General features: G+C 41.1%; 1 protein-coding gene across 1 annotated transcript; it reads right to left on the reverse strand.

Moving 5' to 3' along the window:
- Positions 1-485: 485 nt before the first annotated feature.
- Positions 486-19,535, reverse strand: scube2 (signal peptide, CUB domain, EGF-like 2). The gene is made up of 23 exons (XM_069693411.1): positions 19,293-19,535; positions 18,690-18,806; positions 18,230-18,355; positions 17,823-17,957; positions 16,908-17,033; positions 16,675-16,791; positions 15,426-15,515; positions 14,578-14,694; positions 14,345-14,467; positions 13,677-13,793; positions 13,396-13,518; positions 12,950-13,066; positions 11,588-11,677; positions 11,325-11,447; positions 10,474-10,641; positions 9,942-10,148; positions 5,252-5,422; positions 4,181-4,348; positions 3,609-3,770; positions 3,276-3,473; positions 2,614-2,766; positions 2,440-2,519; positions 486-1,857 (listed from the first exon to the last, which is right to left on the reverse strand). The coding sequence occupies exons 1-23, from the start codon at positions 19,378-19,380 to the stop codon at positions 1,711-1,713; spliced, it is 3,063 nt and encodes a 1,020-aa protein (XP_069549512.1). The 5' UTR covers positions 19,381-19,535; the 3' UTR covers positions 486-1,710.
- Positions 19,536-19,913: the final 378 nt, after the last annotated feature.

Genomic DNA, 19,913 nt, shown 5'->3' on the forward strand with positions numbered 1-19,913 from the left:
TATGATGAAATGCTAAATATAGTCATATTGTACAAAATAAGATAAACTTAGTAGATCACTTAGTCAATGTAGCCAGTGTAAACATATGTAGACAAATAACAAATCAAGTTACACACCAAACCAGTCTATATAAATGAAATGTAGGCCTATAAAAAAAAAATGGTGCAGTTTGTTTTGATCCAGATCATTTAATGTGAAAGAATGTGCAAATACCTCTTGGTGTGCATCTAAAATCAGAGTGACCGCTGCAAAATCATTAGTTGCAGGCAGACAATCAGTGATCCCTGTCATTTATACCTTTATATTTAAACAAGTTAATGGAATATTGAATTTGTGTCCCAATTACAGTCTTGCTGATGAGTAGATTTTAACTTTATTTGGTCGTAGAGCAGGCGTAGTGTATGTGTGTGAATGAAATGCTACTTAAACAATTACACAACAAAACAAATCAAATAAAAGTGAATAGCAGGAATAAAAACACTAAATAAGTTTCCTATCTTTATTTACAGCATATTAGATGTACAAACCATAAAAATATACATACATGTATCATCTAAGACAGGTGAATAGCTCGTTGTATTTTACTTTATTTCACTTTTTTTATGTACTCCAGCATCACATCATTTAGTTTGTGTGTCTGCAGAGTGATCAGTTGTCTTTGGTTGCTATAGCTGACAATAAAAAAGGTATCAATGTATACAGGTGCTATTTTGCTGAAATAGTCAATGTCTCGTGAATGCATAAAAGCCACTGTTTGTTTTTTGGAAAGATTTTTTTAAGAACAGTAACTCTCATCCACACAGTGTCTTAACACCAAATGCACGGCTCACCAGCAAATGCAGCAAAGCTATACGGTCAAAATGTACGTAGCTACTACAAACATTAGCATTTCACCTAAAACTTTATACATCATATACAAAACATTCATCAGAATAATTGCTTTTGTGGTGGAACTACTTATTTAGTAGTGCTAACGTTCCCAGAAAATCATTTGTGCTATATTTGTTTCTGACATTTAGCAGTATTTCTGTCAAAAATTCATCTCTATTTGTGACAGTAGCCTATGTTAAAACTAGATACACACTCTACTGTATATACAGTATCACTGACATTCAGCATATATCTGTTTAGCTACTATATTTGTTTTTCAACAAGATGCTATTAGCAAAAGTCCCACATTGTCGGCAATGTCAGTATTTAGCATTATTCCAAAACACAGAGGTGCACTTTGGATTTAAGTCGTGACTTTAAAATCTAACGGAAGCTATAATGTCATTACAATTCTTCAGCTAATAAGAAAAATCCAAACAAAGGGAAGAGATGCTGGTTCCTTTCTGAGGATACCCATGCAGGTCTATGCTTTTTGTATCACCTCAGCTCTCCCTCTTAAAGCTCCAGTTGAAAGTCCACTTAGTTGAATTGTCCACCTCAGGATCAGTTTTATCAGGTGTGTGTGTGTGTGTGTGTGTGTGTGTGTGTGTGTGTGTGTGTGTGTGTGTGTGTGTGTGTGTGTGTGTGTGTGTGTGTGTGTGTGTGTGTGTGTGTGTGTGTGTGTGTGTGTGTGTGTGTGTGTGTGTGTGTGATCCACTCTTTGTGAAAATAGGTAACTACAGAATACTCTTGAAGGTGCCAGTGGATAAAACAGATACTGTGGCCAGTATCTAATCTAAGTTTATCGTTAAAAATCCAAACACCCACTGTCAACGCTTTTTAAGGACGGAGGAATCTCAGGACTTTGGATCGGAGGAAGCGGATAAAGGATTTGGGGAACATTTCTCTTGATTCTTGCGCCGTATAGTTGAAGAAGTTCTGTGGGTGAGCGAGCACATCAAACAACGCCTTCATGAGCTTCTTGTCCTGATGAGAAAATGCACGGTGTTAATGGGAAGTGAATACGTTGAATAAAAGAAGGTGACGAAGTCAACGAGAGCAGCAGCCTGTATTTATACGTGTTTCCCAAAGAGGGCGCTGCATGCTTACTGGATCAAAATACAGGATCAACACATAAACAAACCAAGAAGTGAAGGGAGGTATTGATTTAAAACGAAAATCTATATGTAAAAATGTATTTGGGACACTTTGGTGGACCAAGTTTAATAATTACTGCCTGCTCTCTAACAAACTAAACATGCCTGAAAATACCCCTTTTGCTAAGTTTTTCTGGCCTTTCTTTCTTTTTTTATCGATTTTTGTATATATACTGTATATTTTATATCAACAACATATTTACATATAACTTTTTATGTGTACAATTTGTATAGATAGCTTTTGTATTTTGTAACAGAACATATTCTATCTACAACAAATTTCATATGAATATTTTTATACTGAACCACATGTGTGGCAGGCTTTAGATTTCTTCCAGCTGGAATTCAAAACACAAAAGCAGAAGTACTTTTGGTTAAACATCTGTATGAGGCTGTCATAAAATACAAATACCTTGAGAATTTCCTGGTGATTCTCTGAAGCATATAATCTTCCATCTCTGACTATGTCTTCTATTAATTCTTGGTAGTCCTCTGAAACAAATAAAGTCCATAATGAGCTCGTTAGTGTGATAAATCAAACCAAATTGGTGCAACAAAGAGGTTCCAACATTACGTTCTTTCTTACCATCATATGTCACATATGGAACCTGGAAGCCTTTCCCACTGTTTCCCTCATTGGACCTGAACTGTATCCAAAGTCTCTTGGAGCGGGAGGTAAAAGCGATGGGGCGTTCGTATGTCTGACACGTCTCGTAGGTTGTCACAGAGTTGGGAAGAGCTGTGAAGTAATTATACAAAGCATCTTTAAATAACTTACAACATGAATGCTAGTAATCTGTTGATTAATAAAATAATGTGGGTCTTATAATTTGGGCCAATCTGATGTAAAATTACATTACTTTTGATTTGCATACGCACACACCCTCTTTAAAAAAAGGATAAAGCTGACCACAATTTTAACCAAAAGATACCCAAACCTAAGCATGACCGAACTTATTTAAACAAGAAAAGTGAAATGAAATATCTCTTTTAAAAGTGCGTCCGCAAAATTAAAAGAGGTGCTGACATACCGTATGTTTTGCTATTTACAATAAATATTAAGAGTAAATTACGGAATCATAAGATATTAAAAAATATTCATCAATATCCGTCACAAGTCGTCGACCACAGGGATTAAACAGGGCTGTGAATCAGTCCAAACATCCAGATGTGCCGGCCTGCAAATCATTTAGATTACCTAGAATTGGTGGCATTGTATTAGTTAGTTAACACACAGTTAGAACTCACAGCTTTTCCTCATCACCAGGTAGTCTCCACATTCGTCCTCAATAGGCAGGTAGATTTCTGGGACCACAATAAGGATCCTGCGTTTGGGTGGTGGGTTGATGGTCCAAGTGCACTCGATATTAGCTGGATAGTTGCCGGGGAAGTTGGGGGACTCGATGTAGCCCGTAAAATCTCCCAGCTCTCCTCCACACTGCCGGTCTGTAAAGTAACACAGATGTCACAAATAGGGTTATTTTTGTTAATGGATCAGCAAGGTGAATTATCTGGACCTCCAATATTACATTTTAAATATGTACATGTTTCAGAGCCATCACTGCGTACAGACATACGTACTTTTGCACTGCATGATGTTAGTAGAGCCGTCAAAGTCGGTGGTGGTGTTTCCAGGGCAGGAGACACAGTAGTTCTGACCAAACTCCCCTTGATATGTGCCCATCGGGCAACGAATGCACCGGTGTGTGCTGGTGTTGTAGTAATGTCCCGGAGAGCACTGGACTGAGGAGCCGAGGACAGTGACACAGGATTATTAGATGATATATTGCTCCAGATATATCTCGTTGGGTAAAAAGTTTGCATCTGTAAATGATTTGGGGTCACTTGAGATTTCACATGCAATGGAATGAGTTTTTTTTAATTTATTTTTTTAAAAGGTGGATATTTACATACAAACACATTGCTATCACACGAAAACAAAAACCTTTCTCCACTTGCAAAGACCATACAACAACTGCAGAGGGCAGCATCGCTCCTGTCAACACCGGAAAGAGCTCCGTAGACTCAGCAAACACATGATACTGATGTGGAAATCCCAACAACCACAGATGTTTCACTTCATCTAAAAAGAACAGAAGTTGTTTGGTGTTTATGCTGCAACAACATTCATCAAGACGTCATGCTTTCCACACCTTTGGTCTCACACTCCTGAAAGGTGACAGCTCCACTGCGTTTGGTGACCAGGTTCCCTCCGCAAAGGAAGCAGGAGGTGCGGCCCACCTCAGGCTGGTATGTTCCCAGTGGGCAGGGCAGGCAGGGGATGAAGCCATCATGAGAGTACTGACCCGGGAAACACTGACCTGAACACACACAAACATCTGGTCAGGTCAGACTGTGAACCGTTAGAGCTGCACCACGGGAATTAGCTCAATGTCAACCTTCTTTATTATGTTTCATGTGAAATATGAGATCAAATATTCTCCTCTTTCATTGAGATAATCACATATGACAAAGCTGAAGTGAATGTTAATGGAATGATGCCATGTTTTATCTCCTCACAAAGTGTAACTCCGGGATGACTAATACAAACTAGGTGCCAGTGGGAATCTGCCGATAGCTCCTCTTGTTTAGGCTGTCAGAGGAGATGGGATCTGGGGTTCAGCCAAAAAGTGACTCTGATATCAGCACAAGGAGGAGAACAAAACATGGTGGCTCCTTCATCTTTTATTCATGGATGAAAGAAGTTGAGTTCACCTTTACAATTCAAATACATCTTTAACATCTGAGCTTAAGCTTCTTTGGGTTTATACAAAGCACAACATCTGCCTAGGAGAGATCTTTATCGGTGCTTCCTGTGAGGCTCACAAAACACGCACATATATTTTGTGACTGTCTGAGCTTTTAGTTTAAAAAAGCACAATTTACACTAGTGTTGAAAAAAATCTTTCTATTTTTTGAATTGAATAGTTTTGGAGAGAAGTTCTTACACTTCAACACCATAACCGAAGGGTGAAAATAGCTTAACGCAAAAGACTGAAAACATGAGGAAACAGTTAACATGCATTGATTCAAAGGTAACACAAATATGAATGAATCTGTAGTGACCTGAGTTACAGTATATTTTTGTATAAATCACATAAATATGGACCAATCAGTTTATTCATGTAATAGAACTCTCAATGTTATGACAGTATTACTGATGCGTTACTTCTTTTTAATTTGGAGACAGGATGATTGTGTTGTTTGGTCGAACAGTGTCTCACCTCCACACTCTGACATGTTTCGAGCTCCAGCCACCTTGGAGACTTCCCTTCCTTCAGGTCCAGGACAGACCTCACAAGACATCTGTCCCTCCTCATCTTGGTACGTCCCAGCTGGACACAGCAAACATCGTCCTTGGTCACCATCGTAGTACGTCCCAACACTGCAGCTCACTAACAGACACGTGGGGAAGGGCAGGACGAGAGATTAAAAGCTATTACTTCTGTGATTTCTTTGTAGAAAAATGCCAGAGCCTCCCTGACTGCACAGTGCATGAAGCAAATTTTACCCCACAAAGTGTCTTCACAGAGCTGCTAAGCTGGTGCTTGTTTGTCTGATGTCTGTGTGCTGGCAGTTTCGTCTTACTCATGTTTACTGAATACTAAATACACATTTATTCTTTTTTTTTCTCAAGAAGAACACTGTCACATGGAATCAAGTTTAAACAAAGTGAATTGTGCAAGGAGGACGAAATCAATCATTTTCCTCAGTAACTGAAAACAAACACTTAAGACACCCAAACAGACTGCTGCGTCTGAACTTGTAATTTACATCAATTTAGCAGGCAGATTAGGGTCAGGTAGCGCTCCAGTACAAAAACCATAAAAAGGGAGAAAGACAATGTGAAATGGAGACATGAATCAACAAATACAGCAGTTTGCCTTGTGGCTATAGATCATCAAACAGTCAAAACCACAGGGTTGTTATGCAGAATAAACACAGCAGCTAAACAGAATGACAAGACCATTAAAGTAACTCTGACTTTAGCTGCTTCTCAAGTGTAATCAAATAGGATCATGTACATACTTGAAATGCATCAAAGGCATCATTGCCTAAGCCTAATCAATTCATCAATCTGTTGACAAGTTTGAGGGTTTTACTTAAATGATGATGAACATTAAAAGAAACCACTGAGCTAGCTGCATTTTAGCATCAAGTGCATGAAGCTGGGCATCTTGTACAAAATCACTCTGTTTGATGATTAATCAAAGCTGATTGCACAGTTGTTCCTTTTTGCCAACGCATCGTCTGCATATTTCTGACAGGTTAGCTTTTGCCTTCTGTCAGACAACCTTGACATGTCATTGAAATAACCTCTACTATTTCAGGACCACAGCCTTTAGTACCTACAACCTCTAATTCTCAACCAGTTTCTCATTAAGATACAGCGCAGGGATCAATAGGAAAATCACAAAAACATGTGTAACACGGGTGCTGATTTTGATAAAGCGACGTAACTAGGAATATTTACTCAGGGAGGTTATAGCTTCCTCCTGCTCTTTGCACATCACTGCACTGTTCTCTGCTCGCATGCAATGGAAGCAGCCTTGCAACTTTCTGGTTGTATCAGAGATATATTGTGTATATATATATATATATATATATATATATATATATATATATATATATATATATTAGCATACATGTTGTCCGATATGAAAACTTTTTTTCAGAACATAATGCAGAAAAAGTTGCATAATTACTTAAATTGAATACATTCTCATTTTGACACTGAAGGTCATCAAACTGTAAAATATCATTCTTCCATCTAATGATATTTTTGGACCCACAAATCCAGTATCGGTAGAGCTTTAGTAAATATTAATACATTTTCATAAAATACAGTAAATGTTCACATTTAAAGATAACTTCACACTCTTCAAAGACAGAGTATGTTTATTAATTATGTGCCATTTCATTAGGGTATATTCTGACTATTGATATGAAACAAAGTAAGGCTTGATACTACAATAAAATTAGACTTAAATGTACTTATAGTTCATTATCATAAATTTGTATATTTAAACCAAACTCTGAAGGAGAAACAAAACAAGTCTGCCAGCACAGTCTTACAGGATAGTAATTAAGTATGTCACACTTATTTATTTTTACTTATCAAAAATTATTATATGAGTTTTACATTGCTATAGTAAAACTATTAAATAAATTGTGGCTGCCAAAAGGTTGCATTGTCATTTAGTTCAAGACACTCACACACACACTGTAAACAAATCCACAGGAACACACATATGTGCCCAAAAGGACGGAATAAAGCTGTTGAAATTCTTTTTCAAACCAGCCTAAAGCAGCAACACAAAGCCATCGAGACAAAAGGGCACCAGCCTTTTCCACGGCTGCCTTCACGCCCTATATCTGACATGTCCTAATACTTAATATAACAGGGCTGTGCATCAGGGAGGAACGTTTAATACCCACATCACTCTTTTAAAAGCAAACACAGAAGCAAATCAAAGAGAACATTTCCCTCTTATCTCACAAAAGTGCAAGGGCTTGATTAAAGGGACCAACACACCATTTTTCTTTGGTTCCTCCCATTCAGAGTGATGCCTGTAATTAATTTGGGAATTTCTGTGTCTGTCTGATCGTCTTAAAAGGTGAAGCTGATCCCTCACAAGAATAAATCAATTAAAAGCCCGGGCCTTGGGAGCAAAATGTGCCTCAGTTGTAGCCGTCAAGCTGCCTGCGAGTGAAGAACCACTATCTCTAAAAGCTCGATACACAAAAGCTTTAACGGACATCCATTATACGTGGCTCGGCAAATTGTTAGATTTTCCTCCAAAGAAAGAAAATGTAATTCTATCAAGAGCAGTTCATTTTTTGAAGCCCATTGTTTATTCTGAAAGACCATGAGGAGCCATCATTGCATTGTCCTCTAACAGCTTTTATTTGACAGAGGGAAGCAGTGAGGGACGAGAGAGTGAGAGTGAAAGAGAAAAAAAACCTTGAAGCCTTTCAAATGCAAAGAACGGCTCTATAGAGTCCTCGAATTGATGGCCCCAAAGAGGTTTAAAAGACCTTTCACCTCTATTCAAGTCCCCAGTTTTTGCCTACTTGATGACATAGGAAAACACTACGGTATCACAGTGGTAAGGAGCTGAACCCAATAAAAGGGGTCAGGTTTCTGAATCCCCCCATTCTGCTTGGCCCAATCACTGCTTGCGCCCATCAAGCAGAGGCCTAAACAGCTGATGCTAATTGATTCCCATGGTGTGGCTGAAGTCAATTCTCTTTAGCAGTTTAGTGGCTGGGGGTCATGCAAAGTGGCCCCAGCTGGGGGGCAGGGGGGGACGCAGCACTCAAACTGCCAGCTTGAATCAACAGCACTTCCTAAACATCTTCAATGTTAAAACAAATACGCAAACTATTTGACTTCAACACTCAAATAGACTTAAAAGCGTCGACATGCAGCATTTACGGCGTCTATGGATCCTCTTAATGGACCTGCACAATAAATGTTTTAGTTTTTACTTAAAAATAGATGACATTGCAATCAAATCCTGTAGTTTTCCAAATCTACTCTACAAATCAAGAAAACAATCAACGTAATGACTTAATTCTAGAAGTTATCTAAGCAAAAACAATGATGTGGAATATAAACTATGCTACCAGCAACCCAAACATACCCCAGAATCAGAGGAGAGATGCTTTAAATGTGCACAGTGTTTTCTCCAGATTCACAGAAGGCTGTGTTGTCGATCTTCTGAAGGAGTGAGAACGAGCCCCAAATGGGGTTTTCAATGGAGTGGGCAAACTGAAAAGGACTAAACTGCACTCCGAGCTAAGCCAGAGCGGGAGATGGGGGAGGAGGGGAAAATATAGCTCCTTTAAAGAGTTGGAGGTTAAGAAGAATGCCTTTCAGACCCCCCCCTCCCTCCTCTCCTCTCCCAAATTACATGTCTACACCCCTGCCATGGCCAATAGACTGCTTAATGTTGACCTGAAAGCATAGCGGGGGAGTTAAGGAATCAAGACACATAAGACACATATTCCTGAAAGATAAAAATAAAGAACAGGAGTTTTAAGTCACGTCAGCACAAAGTACAACTGACGATTTTCTTTAAACAAACGTCATCTCAAAAAACTACTGGATAGCCTTGATTTCAAGTTTAGGCCTCCAGTTAAAGAGCAAAGACCATAAAATGAATATTACTTTCATCAACCCAATTCTTCAGATCTGGGGTTAAAGATCTGGGTGCACATCAGATTCAAACATCTTCAACACTGGCTGAATAAACTGTCTGAATAAATATTTACACATCTCAAACGGGGAAAGGCACCGCTAAGAAGATGTCCAGCAGGCAGAAAACTTGCTATGAGGCCTGAAAATGGGGCGTACGGCCGCATCAGCCAGAGAAAACACAAGCCAGCATTCCGCTCTCCAACACTGACAGAGTGTGGCCTAATTTAATGAACATGTTCTCCATCGCAGGTTGTACATAAAACTCAACCGAGAGGCAACGGCTACCAGGAGACCTGCCATCAGACCTAATGGTACACTCTTATCCCAGGGAGATGCTGGAAGATCTCACAGCTTGGAGGGCCAAACAACAGTCGGTCTGTTCTTCCACTCAAGCTCGCTCTCCCCTCCAAAGAGCTCATTACGGCATGTCTGCAAACCAAATAGGGCACTCATCTGGCCAACACCTGCTCCAAATCCAATCATTAAACCCACTCGTCTAAATATATCTCACTGGCGTGGGCCAATTCAATTACTTAAAGACATGGCTATGAGTCTACTGTGTGTAGAGGGTACACTCACAGCTTAAATACAAAGAGGTTGGAAAGATGAAAAGCACCAGTATTTCCAGTAGGAGTTCTGGCTGGGTGAATGAAGTACGTCCTGATTTTCGACTTGGCTTCTGCACCGAAGAACACATGAACTCAACTCACCACATTTGTGGCCCACCAGCACCTGTCCTGCCAAACAGTGTCCTGGCAGCTCTGCCGCCTGACCCAGATTCTTGGAAAGCTCGTAGTCAGCACCGGCAAAGTGGAGATGGAACTGTTCCCGGTTGATGGACTTCCTCAGGGTCCGGATGGTCTTCCTGAGCCTCTTCTCTGAACGTCGACGCACGCAGTTCAGGTCACAGCTCTCTGCTGAGAGAAGCATACAGCTGTTTCCAGAGTCAAATTTAATCTCGCACACCTCCAGTAATTTCATGCCTAAACTCCCACATGCTGCTCACCTCACATCAAAAACACTCTTGGACACCATTCATGTAGAAAACAAAGAAATAAAACAAAAACACCTCGACCCCGTGCCCAAAACCTGAAGCCCACCACCACCAGAGCCAAGTCAAAACAGGAGATACTTTAACAGTTTGGTTTGTTTAGTGACAAACAGATAGCAGCAGCAAAAGAAAGACAGAGAATGAGAAGCAAAGGTCACAGGCAGGCAGGCAGGAAGCGCAGAGAGACCAACCTGTTACCTCCTCTAGGTTCACGTCCAGCTCAAACTCAGCTGTGATCGAGGAGCCATCCTCCTCGCCGGCTCTCCTGCCGTGGCGGCTGCGGGTTCGATGACCGGACGAGGTGCAGCGCAGGCTCACATAGCTGAACTGGACATTTTCAGTGAAGAGGAACCCTCTATCTGTGAACACGGGAGAACACCACACCCCCACAACCACACCGCAGCCAGCACACACACAGATACAGCACACAAAAATATTACAGAAAATCACAAGAGGGGAAATATGTTTGTAACATTGAGAACAAATGCCACCCAATACACAGACTGTCTGATGTCAAACTTATATACAATGTACAATATGTGATCATTCTTTTTCCATCTAGACTGATAAGCTCAAAAAGGATGTCACTGATATAATGCTCTTTATTTGAAACAATTATGCTTCCTTTCAGTAAGTGTGAGGGATGTAAAAGACCACACTGAGCCCCTTTGGGGAAGCAAAATAATCCTACAATCAAATAGCTATATGATTGATGGCTGGGTCGGACCCAACAGAAAGGCATGCTATGGTTAATTACATCCTCCCCTGTCACTGCCAGACGAAGTGCTGCGCTGAGACATTCAAGACACTCAAAACCACATCACTTTCCCCACAAATTTCTTTCACATTTGCCCTCGGTTTTTGGTTTTCTTTGAAGCAGCTTTCATGTCTGCTTTATCTTCTTCAGCTGCTGGCAGTTCTCGGTAAACCCAAAATGTTTTTTAACCAGGAACATGAAGGAGCTGTGATTTTAATGCCCGTCTATCTGTCATCTAAGTCTTGTGTTTGGAGGCATTGTGAGGCTGTGTGGCAACCTCTGTACCTGATTGTGCTGAGTTTAAGCTCTCCCTGAGTTTCTCCTGACTTCGTTTTAAGTTGCATTTCGCAGTGCCAGACTTAAACGTGGCCGTGGTTTTAATGCGTGGAACACCGGCCATTTCTGGACCTGCAGGACAGAGGACGAGAAAATCTTGTCATTTTGATCTATATCAACTGAAAACAAGGGGAGCGCGACTTGTTCCTGAGTTACTGTTTTGTGTGGCAGAGCAGAGAGATAGATGTAAATCTGTAAAGTTTTGTACTTGCCTAAGCAATACAAGCCGCTGTTGTTCTTTTGTGCGTCAGCCAAGCAGGGCAGAGGCATTCCACAGGTCACCGTGTAGGAATCCTCCGTCCCTGAAAACACACATGAGGCCATGACACACAGACCAACACTGACAAAAGTTAGGGCCACAAAAGCCACGGAAGAGAGCAAACAGGAAGCATGTAGGAACATGAAGAGTCGCTCTGTAGCCTGATGGTAACGACTGCTCACACAACTACATATTACATATACAACAGCTTGACTCGCTGACTAGGTGTGTTTTCACCTTCCACCTGTGTGCACACAATGGGGCATTTGACATTGTTCTCCATGTGATGTTGACTGCTCGGATCATAGAAATGGCTTTTCGTGGTATTGACACGTAAACTGTAGCCTTCTCTTATTTTTTGCTTGCTTTGTCACATCTCCACTGAAGTCTAAATATCCATCCCTAACTAACATGTGAGCCAAAGATGCAATTTTTATCAAGTGTAGCGTTAGCACTAGTGGCTAGGCTAGGTGGATTAGTGAATACCGTCTGCAGCTGCTTCACTCTGACAGCCTTGAAGACGCTACCTCATCACTTCATACCAGCTATTAGTTCCTGCTCAGTGTTTTGGTCTAATAACATTTTGGTGTTTAAATGAAGAAAGTGAATCCTTTTTGGACTTCTGTGAGTTTTGTGATGTCACTCATCTGCCAAATTCTTTATCTGGAAGAAAACACTGAGCGGTCGATCCTTTTTGGAGCTAGCAAGTTACAAGACTGAAGAAAACCTGTGGTTGGTCTGGGCATACATCACTCTGAAAAGAATCGACCAATCAGAGTAGAGGGTCATTGGTATAAAAGTGCCACAAAACAGCCTGTATTTGGTGGAGCTCTAGAGAGATCTTCAGAGAGGAGATGTAAAACTAAATTGTGATGTTTTTTTGGTATTTAAAACCATTAATATATCTCACAAGAAAAAACACTGCAAAAGATTAAAAAGGGAATCTTTAAAGGCATTCAATCTAAAATACTTAAGTCTAGCGTGGAGGAGGCCACAAAGTTGAGCCATCAAAGGCAAATTCGATGCAAAATCTTGAATGTTCTGCAATTTTAAATTGCAAAATATCAAAACTGAATTCATTACAGCTCTGACCAAGTGCAGCCGGTGGGAGCAGAACAGTGCGAGCCGGAACAAGTGCAGGAGCGAAACAAAACTGACAGTGACTCCATCATTATGGATGTACTGTAGTTTTATGGGTCAGCTTTAGTTCAGGACAACAATCAAACAGAAGAGGGGAGATTTTTTTGACAATCAAACCAGGTTATAATGGCACTGGACAATCAAACAATACAGAGATCTAGCTAAACCAACTCACCACTGCTGATATGAACTTGGGACTGGCAGGTCAGAAAGCAGCGGTCCCCTCCCTCCTGCTTACTACAGTTCAAGGTGGGTTTAGAGGGGGGGTTTGCAGGTGGTAAACCCTCAGCCTCTAAATGAAAACCACAACAAAACTCAAAGGTAAAAAAGAACATGTTTGATTGTAACAAGTAGGAAGATGCATGTGAAGATGAGGCACAAAAAGTCCAAAACCCTGACAGCACCAACAGCATTGTAGCATTTTGGATCTTTTACTCAAGCACAAGAAAAACAAGTGACAGAGAATTAAAGAGAAAAGTAGAACAATTCAAAGTATCTCCTGTTTTTGTCCCCCAAGGTTTGGTCCAAAATGTGGGATGTCACACACTTTTAATTTCCAAAGAGAAAGGACAGCAGCACTCAACAAATGAGCTTCTTGTGTAGGAAGAGGAACTGACTTACCAATGCAGTCCTTCTTGTTCCAGTGTAGCTTGTAGCCAGGACGGCAAAAGCATTCAAATCCACCCATGGTGTTCTCACAACCCTGCTCACAGCCGCCATTGATCACACTGCATTCATTTATATCTGGGACGAAAAAGGGAAATAATTTTTAAAATTAAAGGCTCCAACTTGCAAAACATCAGTGAGCAAGAAATCACATTTGTATGCTTTTTAGAATAACACATCTCTTAATTGAGCACTTGTGTGTAACGCTCCAGTTGCTATGTGTAACTTAGTCTCACCTCCGCAGTGGGCCAGTCCGTACATGGTATAGCCTTTGTTGCACAGACACTGAAAACCACCGGGGGAGTTCACACACGTGTGATCACATGTGCGCTCAAAAAAACATTCATCTATATCTGTAATCAAAATCAGGTAGATGACATAATAGCAGGGCAATCAGTTGCAATCTTCATCAGCAGGAATTTCCCAACCAAAAACACACATTTTCCCACTCAGTCAAAAGTGACAAGTGCCCGATGGTAAAATATTGGCTTTTGATAGTAATTATAGGTAAAAAAAAAAAAAAAAAAAGAGTGTTTCATTGAAATCCTTTATCAGAATTATTTCTTAAACTCTTATCTAAGGTAAACAAAAGGGAACCTCTGTTAAACTAAGGACGGCCAAATTCCAAAGGCAAAATTAAGTTGTACATGTTTTCTGATGTTTTTAAGACATGGTTGCAATAATCTGACCCATAAAAAAAAATCTCTCATTATTTATGTGACTATTGCTAAACGTATGTTGTCTCAAAATCATAGAAAAAGCTTTTTGGGCCTGAAATGCAGTGGATATCGCAAATGTCCGCACGCATTGTGACATGTTCCTATTATCTCATTTATTCAAGTCAAATCTTGACTCAATCATTGATGACCAAGTTTGAACAAAAGAATTGAGGATCCGTTTCTACCTTGACAGGACCGTTCATCTGTCAGCAGCTTAAAGCCTTTTCTGCAGTTGCACTCAAAGCTGCCAACGGTGTTCCTGCAGAAGTGATCGCAACCTCCGTTGTGCAGCTCACACTCGTCAATATCTGTGGGAAACAGGTGATGTTCTGACAACACTTTAGCAGCTAAATCAGCGCCGCTCCTCTCCGTGAAGGAGTGTTGAAGATGTTATTTTTTTGGGGACTGGTGGTCTGACCTTTGCATGTTTTTCCATCGGGCTGCAGCGTGAAGCCGACGGGGCAGCTGCAGCGCACGCCTGTGGATGTGTCCTTACAGGTGCAGTCACAGCCTCCGTTGTTCACTGCACAGGTTTCTGAAATTACAACACAACGCGCATCACTGTATGTCACCAACCTTCCTCATAGGTGAAAGATACCGCAGAGTTCTTCAATGTCTGATATAAGAGCCTCAGTAAAACATGACTTTCTTAACATCCATGTCATGTCACAAATATACAATTTGTTCAATAGATTTTGAAGTATTAAACTCATTAATGTTTAACAGATAGAAATGGTGATGGAAGCAGATGAATGAGGCCGTAATGGGCAGGTTGGTATGCTACAGCTACATGGTTGGATGCAGAGAACACACACACACACTTGTTAGGCACATGTTGACATGTGGGCTTACGTTAACAACATGCACGATTCACGACAAAGGACGAGACACAGGACAGAGCTCACGTGTCAGCCATGTACCTGACAAAGCACCAAAGATGCTGTGATTTACATGTATGGAGCGGCCCAGAATCACACCACTGATAAATACTGACGAGGCAGGAAAAGATTCACACGCTGCTCTTCCCAAATGGAAGGAAAACGTGAAATGTACCACACTGTCACAAATGCATATATTTCAGGGGGGGAACCGGGGGCGAGAAAGTGAGTGTGTAGTCATTTCACAGTTTGCTCAAAAGACTGAGGAATGTATCGCTTTACTAGACATTACTCCGCTCGCCACACCTGACTGGTTCCCGGCAGCTCAGCCCACCGTCATGTCAAACACCAGTTCAAGCTGTTGGCCTGTGAGGAGTGTAATCATTACCCATTAACAGTCTTCGTTTGACCCGTTTGTCCACCTCAGCGAAGGACGTGGCGTTGTGGTCTGAGGACTCGGCGGTGGCTTCATCGCGCTCTGTGACACACAAAAGCAATCATTAACAGAGCGAGATCTATTAAATAACACAAGAGTGGTGACTTTTCTACTGACTTCTGCTGCACTACTTCTGCTGTTTGTGTCACCTTTCAGAAACCAGATGCGTTTTTTGCACTTGAGTTATTCAGCTTGTAGTAGCTTGGCGTGAGTCAGATAACACAGCAGATCAGTAAAGTGAATCTGGAGACAACATGACCGTTATACGCCCGGACCTCACACACACTGCTGCTGGAAGGAGAGATATTACCCACTACCTGACAGCTGATCCTTATCCTTCACAACCATTGTGTGGAAAAATGCACACTGACTAACAGGAGAACTGAGAGAGAAATGCTTGCAGTTATAGTGTTTTCATCCTTTCATCAAGATAGCCTCCGCGTTACTAAAGAAACAAAACTCATCTGGGAATGTACTCTTCCTGGACTGAGGTCTAGTTTTATTCTGTTTAAAGAACAAAGTACGTTATCTGCTCGTTTCATCTCGTCATTTGAGCTGTAAAATGTTGTAAACATCTTCTAACTCATGACCCCTACTTATTAAATCAATCATAACTCGAACTCCACTACCCAGCTTACAACCACATATCACAATGGTTTTTCAGGTATCACTATTAGAGCAAAGTCAGTTGTTAATTCACTGAGGACGACAGTCCAATGTAGAAAAAGCTAGAAAATTCACAGTCATTTAAGACTCCATGTTTTATCATGGTTGCACCATTATATCAATGTGAGAGATGTTTCGTGCATAATTTTAGATACATTTCCCTAAAAATGATGTCTGATACATGATGATGATTTACATTAACATGGTGTTGAGTTTGAACGCTTTTTGGCAGCACAGGATGAGTTTAAAGCTCTGAGCTCCTGGCAGGTCGGCCGGATTGAAACACAATATATGGCGTCACCCACTGCAGGATTAAACTGTGCTTTGAAAGGGGAGTTTTAGAAGTGAATGTGATGAAGATAAAGATGACAGACATTGTTAAAAAAAAATAATAATAATAAAAAAAAAAAAAAAATCCCCTTGGGGATTAATAAAGTAACTCCCTAAACCTAACCTAAAGATGTTCGACTGCAGCTCTTTGCTCACATGGTTTTACATTGACTGTGTTAACGGAGTCTAAAAACAGTGTGCTTACCTACACATGACCTCTTGTCAGGTTGCAGAGTGTACCTGACGTGACACCTGCATATGGGACCATTCTCAGTGTCCTCGCAGGTGTGCTGGCAGCCTCCGTTGCCATGGTTACAAGTTACTGGAGGGTAAACAATAAACAGACCATGAGGCAAATAACCAGTTGTGTTGAAGTGTTTACATGTCTTAATAGGTGTGTTGTGTGATATTAGCTTCCATGCCGTTTGGAGCACATACAGATGCAGCCTCTCTGGTTCCTGGCCAGCTCAAACCCTGGACGACACTCACAGGCCACACCCCCTTTGGGTGTCTCCCTGCAGATGTGGGCGCAGCCGTGCTCCTTATTCATACAGTTGAGGCCCTCTGGGATAGAAGGAGGGAGAGAGGTACACAATGAAACTCTCCTACAGTGACTGACCGGCTACACACAAAGGCACACATACTGAGAGATTAGTCTGGCATCCTCAAAGATACTGATTGTTCTCACGCCTTACACAATCCAAAAACATCCACCGCTGTGTTATTTTTAGCACTTCCACTGAGGGAAAGAATATTCCGTAACCAGAGCTAAAGTTGGTCAAAAGTTCATTCACTGAAAACAAAGCTCCACAGACTCTTCTGCTGCCTACAACAACCTTTATAAAGCCTTGAGTTGAGAAGTGAGATGAGATGTAGCACCATTTACATAGCTGGGTCACAGCTGAGTGTATAGACTCACGGGATTTAAAAGGGTTGTCAAGACCCGATGGAGTGGAAAGTACTTGTATTTAGGTTGACTTCAGTCAAAAAAACAAAACAAAGGCGCTTCAGACTAATCTGTGACACAGACCACATAGACCAGAGTGTTGCAGTTATTAACTTATTTTGTTCTCGCGGACACAGGGATCCTTTTTCCCACAGCATGTTGCTGCTGCAGATAAAAGCTCAGTGACGGGAGCCAGCTTGAACCTGTCACCCCTCATTGTGCCATCAATCTCTGATTTGTAGGTGACTATGGGAGAATTTTCTCCATGGTTTTTTCATGGTTTTAATACAATTAGGATATACAAGTATCCACCGACACACATACAAATAATACAAACTCCAAACCTCATTCATAGATGACCTGGGCACCATTTAAACGTTCACATAGTGCGCATGTTGTGTACTCACCCACAGAGCGGTGGATGCACGTGTGCTGGTTGTCGCTGAGGAAGAAGCCCTCTTTGCAGCGGCACTCGTAGCTGCCCATGGCGTTGACACAAGTGTGTTGGCACCCACCATTGTTGAACTTGCATTCATCCACATCTACAGGACAGTGGCTCGATTGCATTATTAAACAGCTTACAAAACTCTGGAAACGTATTTGTTATATCCACAAATGAGCTTTAACTTGTTTACATAAAATGAGGTTGTTTTGATCAGAGTCACAAACTTTGCAGATGTGACTGATGCTTTCTTAAAGCCTGGACGAGTGTGAGAAACTTCACATACTGCCCACACAAACATGCCTCCATCACCATCAGAGCTGATGATTCAAGCCTTCTGTCAAACCCTCGGTCTACCGCAGATCGTCTCACCTTGACAGTTGTGTCCGTCGTGTGCCAAATTGAATCCATCATAACAAGTGCAGCGATAGTTGCCTGGTATATTGTTGCATTCGTGTACACAACCACCGTTGTACTCCAAGTCGCATTCATCAATATCTGAGAGGTAAACATCAATAAATGTTCACATTATGATCAGAAAAGTTCAAATGCAAAAACCTTTCAGCCTTTAAACAAGCAAGAACCAGACGTGAGTGCAAAAGGAAGATACACGGCATACATACAAGAAAATCGGAGGAATACATGGATAAAGATAAACTACTAGAATTTAGACATCATGCCACAATAGATAAAAGAATGAGGCATGTAACATGTAGTTAGTACTAAAGACATTGATCCTATCCAGATGTGTGGCTAAACACCCACACACTATAATTCTAGTCTGACGTTCAGAGGGTTTTGGTAACAGTACAACAAAAAGGAGACAGATTACCTTCACAGTGTTTTCCATCTCCTTTGAAGCCTGCCTTACAAGTGCACTTGTATGAGCCTTGGGTAGTCTGACAAATAGCATCTATGTGACAGCCATCACTTCCCTCTGCGCATGGATCTGTTGAAATCCATGTGCATAACTCATTATTGCCGAAACAGTCAAAATAAAAAGTCAAACAGTAAGAAATTTACCATATATATATATGCCCTTTTAAAGTGTGTGAGAATATACTAAAGAAGACAAGAGAGAAAACGCCGATTTAACTGACAAACACTACAACATAAACGTCCCCGTTGATAATAGCCTACAGCAGGTAATTAGAAAAATCCATTGAAACTAAACTGGAACTAGTGAACTACAATTTTCTTTTCTTTCTTTTTTTTTTTTTACAGATTTGTGTAGATTCACGTGTACATAGGGGACATAAACCGCCGCAGAAACAGTTATTTTATATAGACGCATTTCGAAACTAAAAGAAAATGTAAAAGTCATCGCTGGGGGAAACAACAAGAGCGCACTCCTGAAGGCGTGCGTAAAGTAGCACTCTCCACGACTGGAAAACACAACGCACACACACACATCTCACACTCACTACAGTCCCACCTCGAGTCTCTGGAAGCGCTGCGCTTTGGCGACTATTTAACAAGAGCAAAAACAAACAAAAGTCCCTTGCAGCCCAAATAGCTCCCATGGTGATATGATCCAAGTTTAGAGGTCTTCTCAAAAGGACGCGTACGCACTGAAGTCGTGACCGAGCGTCCGCCTCATTTTCATTCTAGCCTGTCAATCTGCTTCACAAGAGGCTTTTGAAAAGAGAAAGGAGTGTGACTGTGTGTGTGTGTGTGTGTGTGTGTGTGTGTGTGGGTGTCTGAAAGAGAGTGAGAATAAGAGCGTGCGTGCGCGTACACGTGAGTGAAGAAAAAAAAAACCCCGCTTTTGAAGCATTTTGCGTCAAGAAGGCCAGATAGACAATAAAAAAAAAAACGGAAGTGTCGATAGCGTGCGTAAATTATTACAACGGCAGCGCGCAGAAGAGGATTTTATTTTGAAAGGCAGGCCCGGAAGTTCTTCGGTAAACGTGAAGTTATTGGGAGTTCTTTTGAAGGTTCTTCGTGTGCGTTTTAATGTCGACTATAAGCGCATCTTCGTAATCAAAAGAATACGAGTATGGAGGAAAAGAAGAGGATTTGTCGTCAATAACAGCGGTTAACAATAACAATAACA

The sequence above is a fragment of the Brachyistius frenatus genome, unplaced genomic scaffold, assembly GCF_029030835.1.
Source record: "Brachyistius frenatus isolate BFR_SWC_R1_liver_20210118 unplaced genomic scaffold, ASM2903083v1 Contig_15, whole genome shotgun sequence".
Taxonomy (NCBI): domain Eukaryota; kingdom Metazoa; phylum Chordata; class Actinopteri; family Embiotocidae; genus Brachyistius; species Brachyistius frenatus.

Excerpts from the sequence above, each read along its gene's own strand:
- scube2 (XM_069693411.1), bottom strand. The coding sequence starts at position 19,380 with ATGGGAGCTATTTGGGCTGCAAGGGACTTTTGTTTGTTTTTGCTCTTG. Across the intron at positions 13,067-13,395 it reads GAACAAGAAGGACTGCATTG|AGGCTGAGGGTTTACCACCT; the intron begins GTAAGTCAGTTC and ends GTTTTCATTTAG. Across the intron at positions 3,771-4,180 it reads TCAGGAGTGTGAGACCAAAG|TCCAGTGCTCTCCGGGACAT; the intron begins GTGTGGAAAGCA and ends TCGGCTCCTCAG.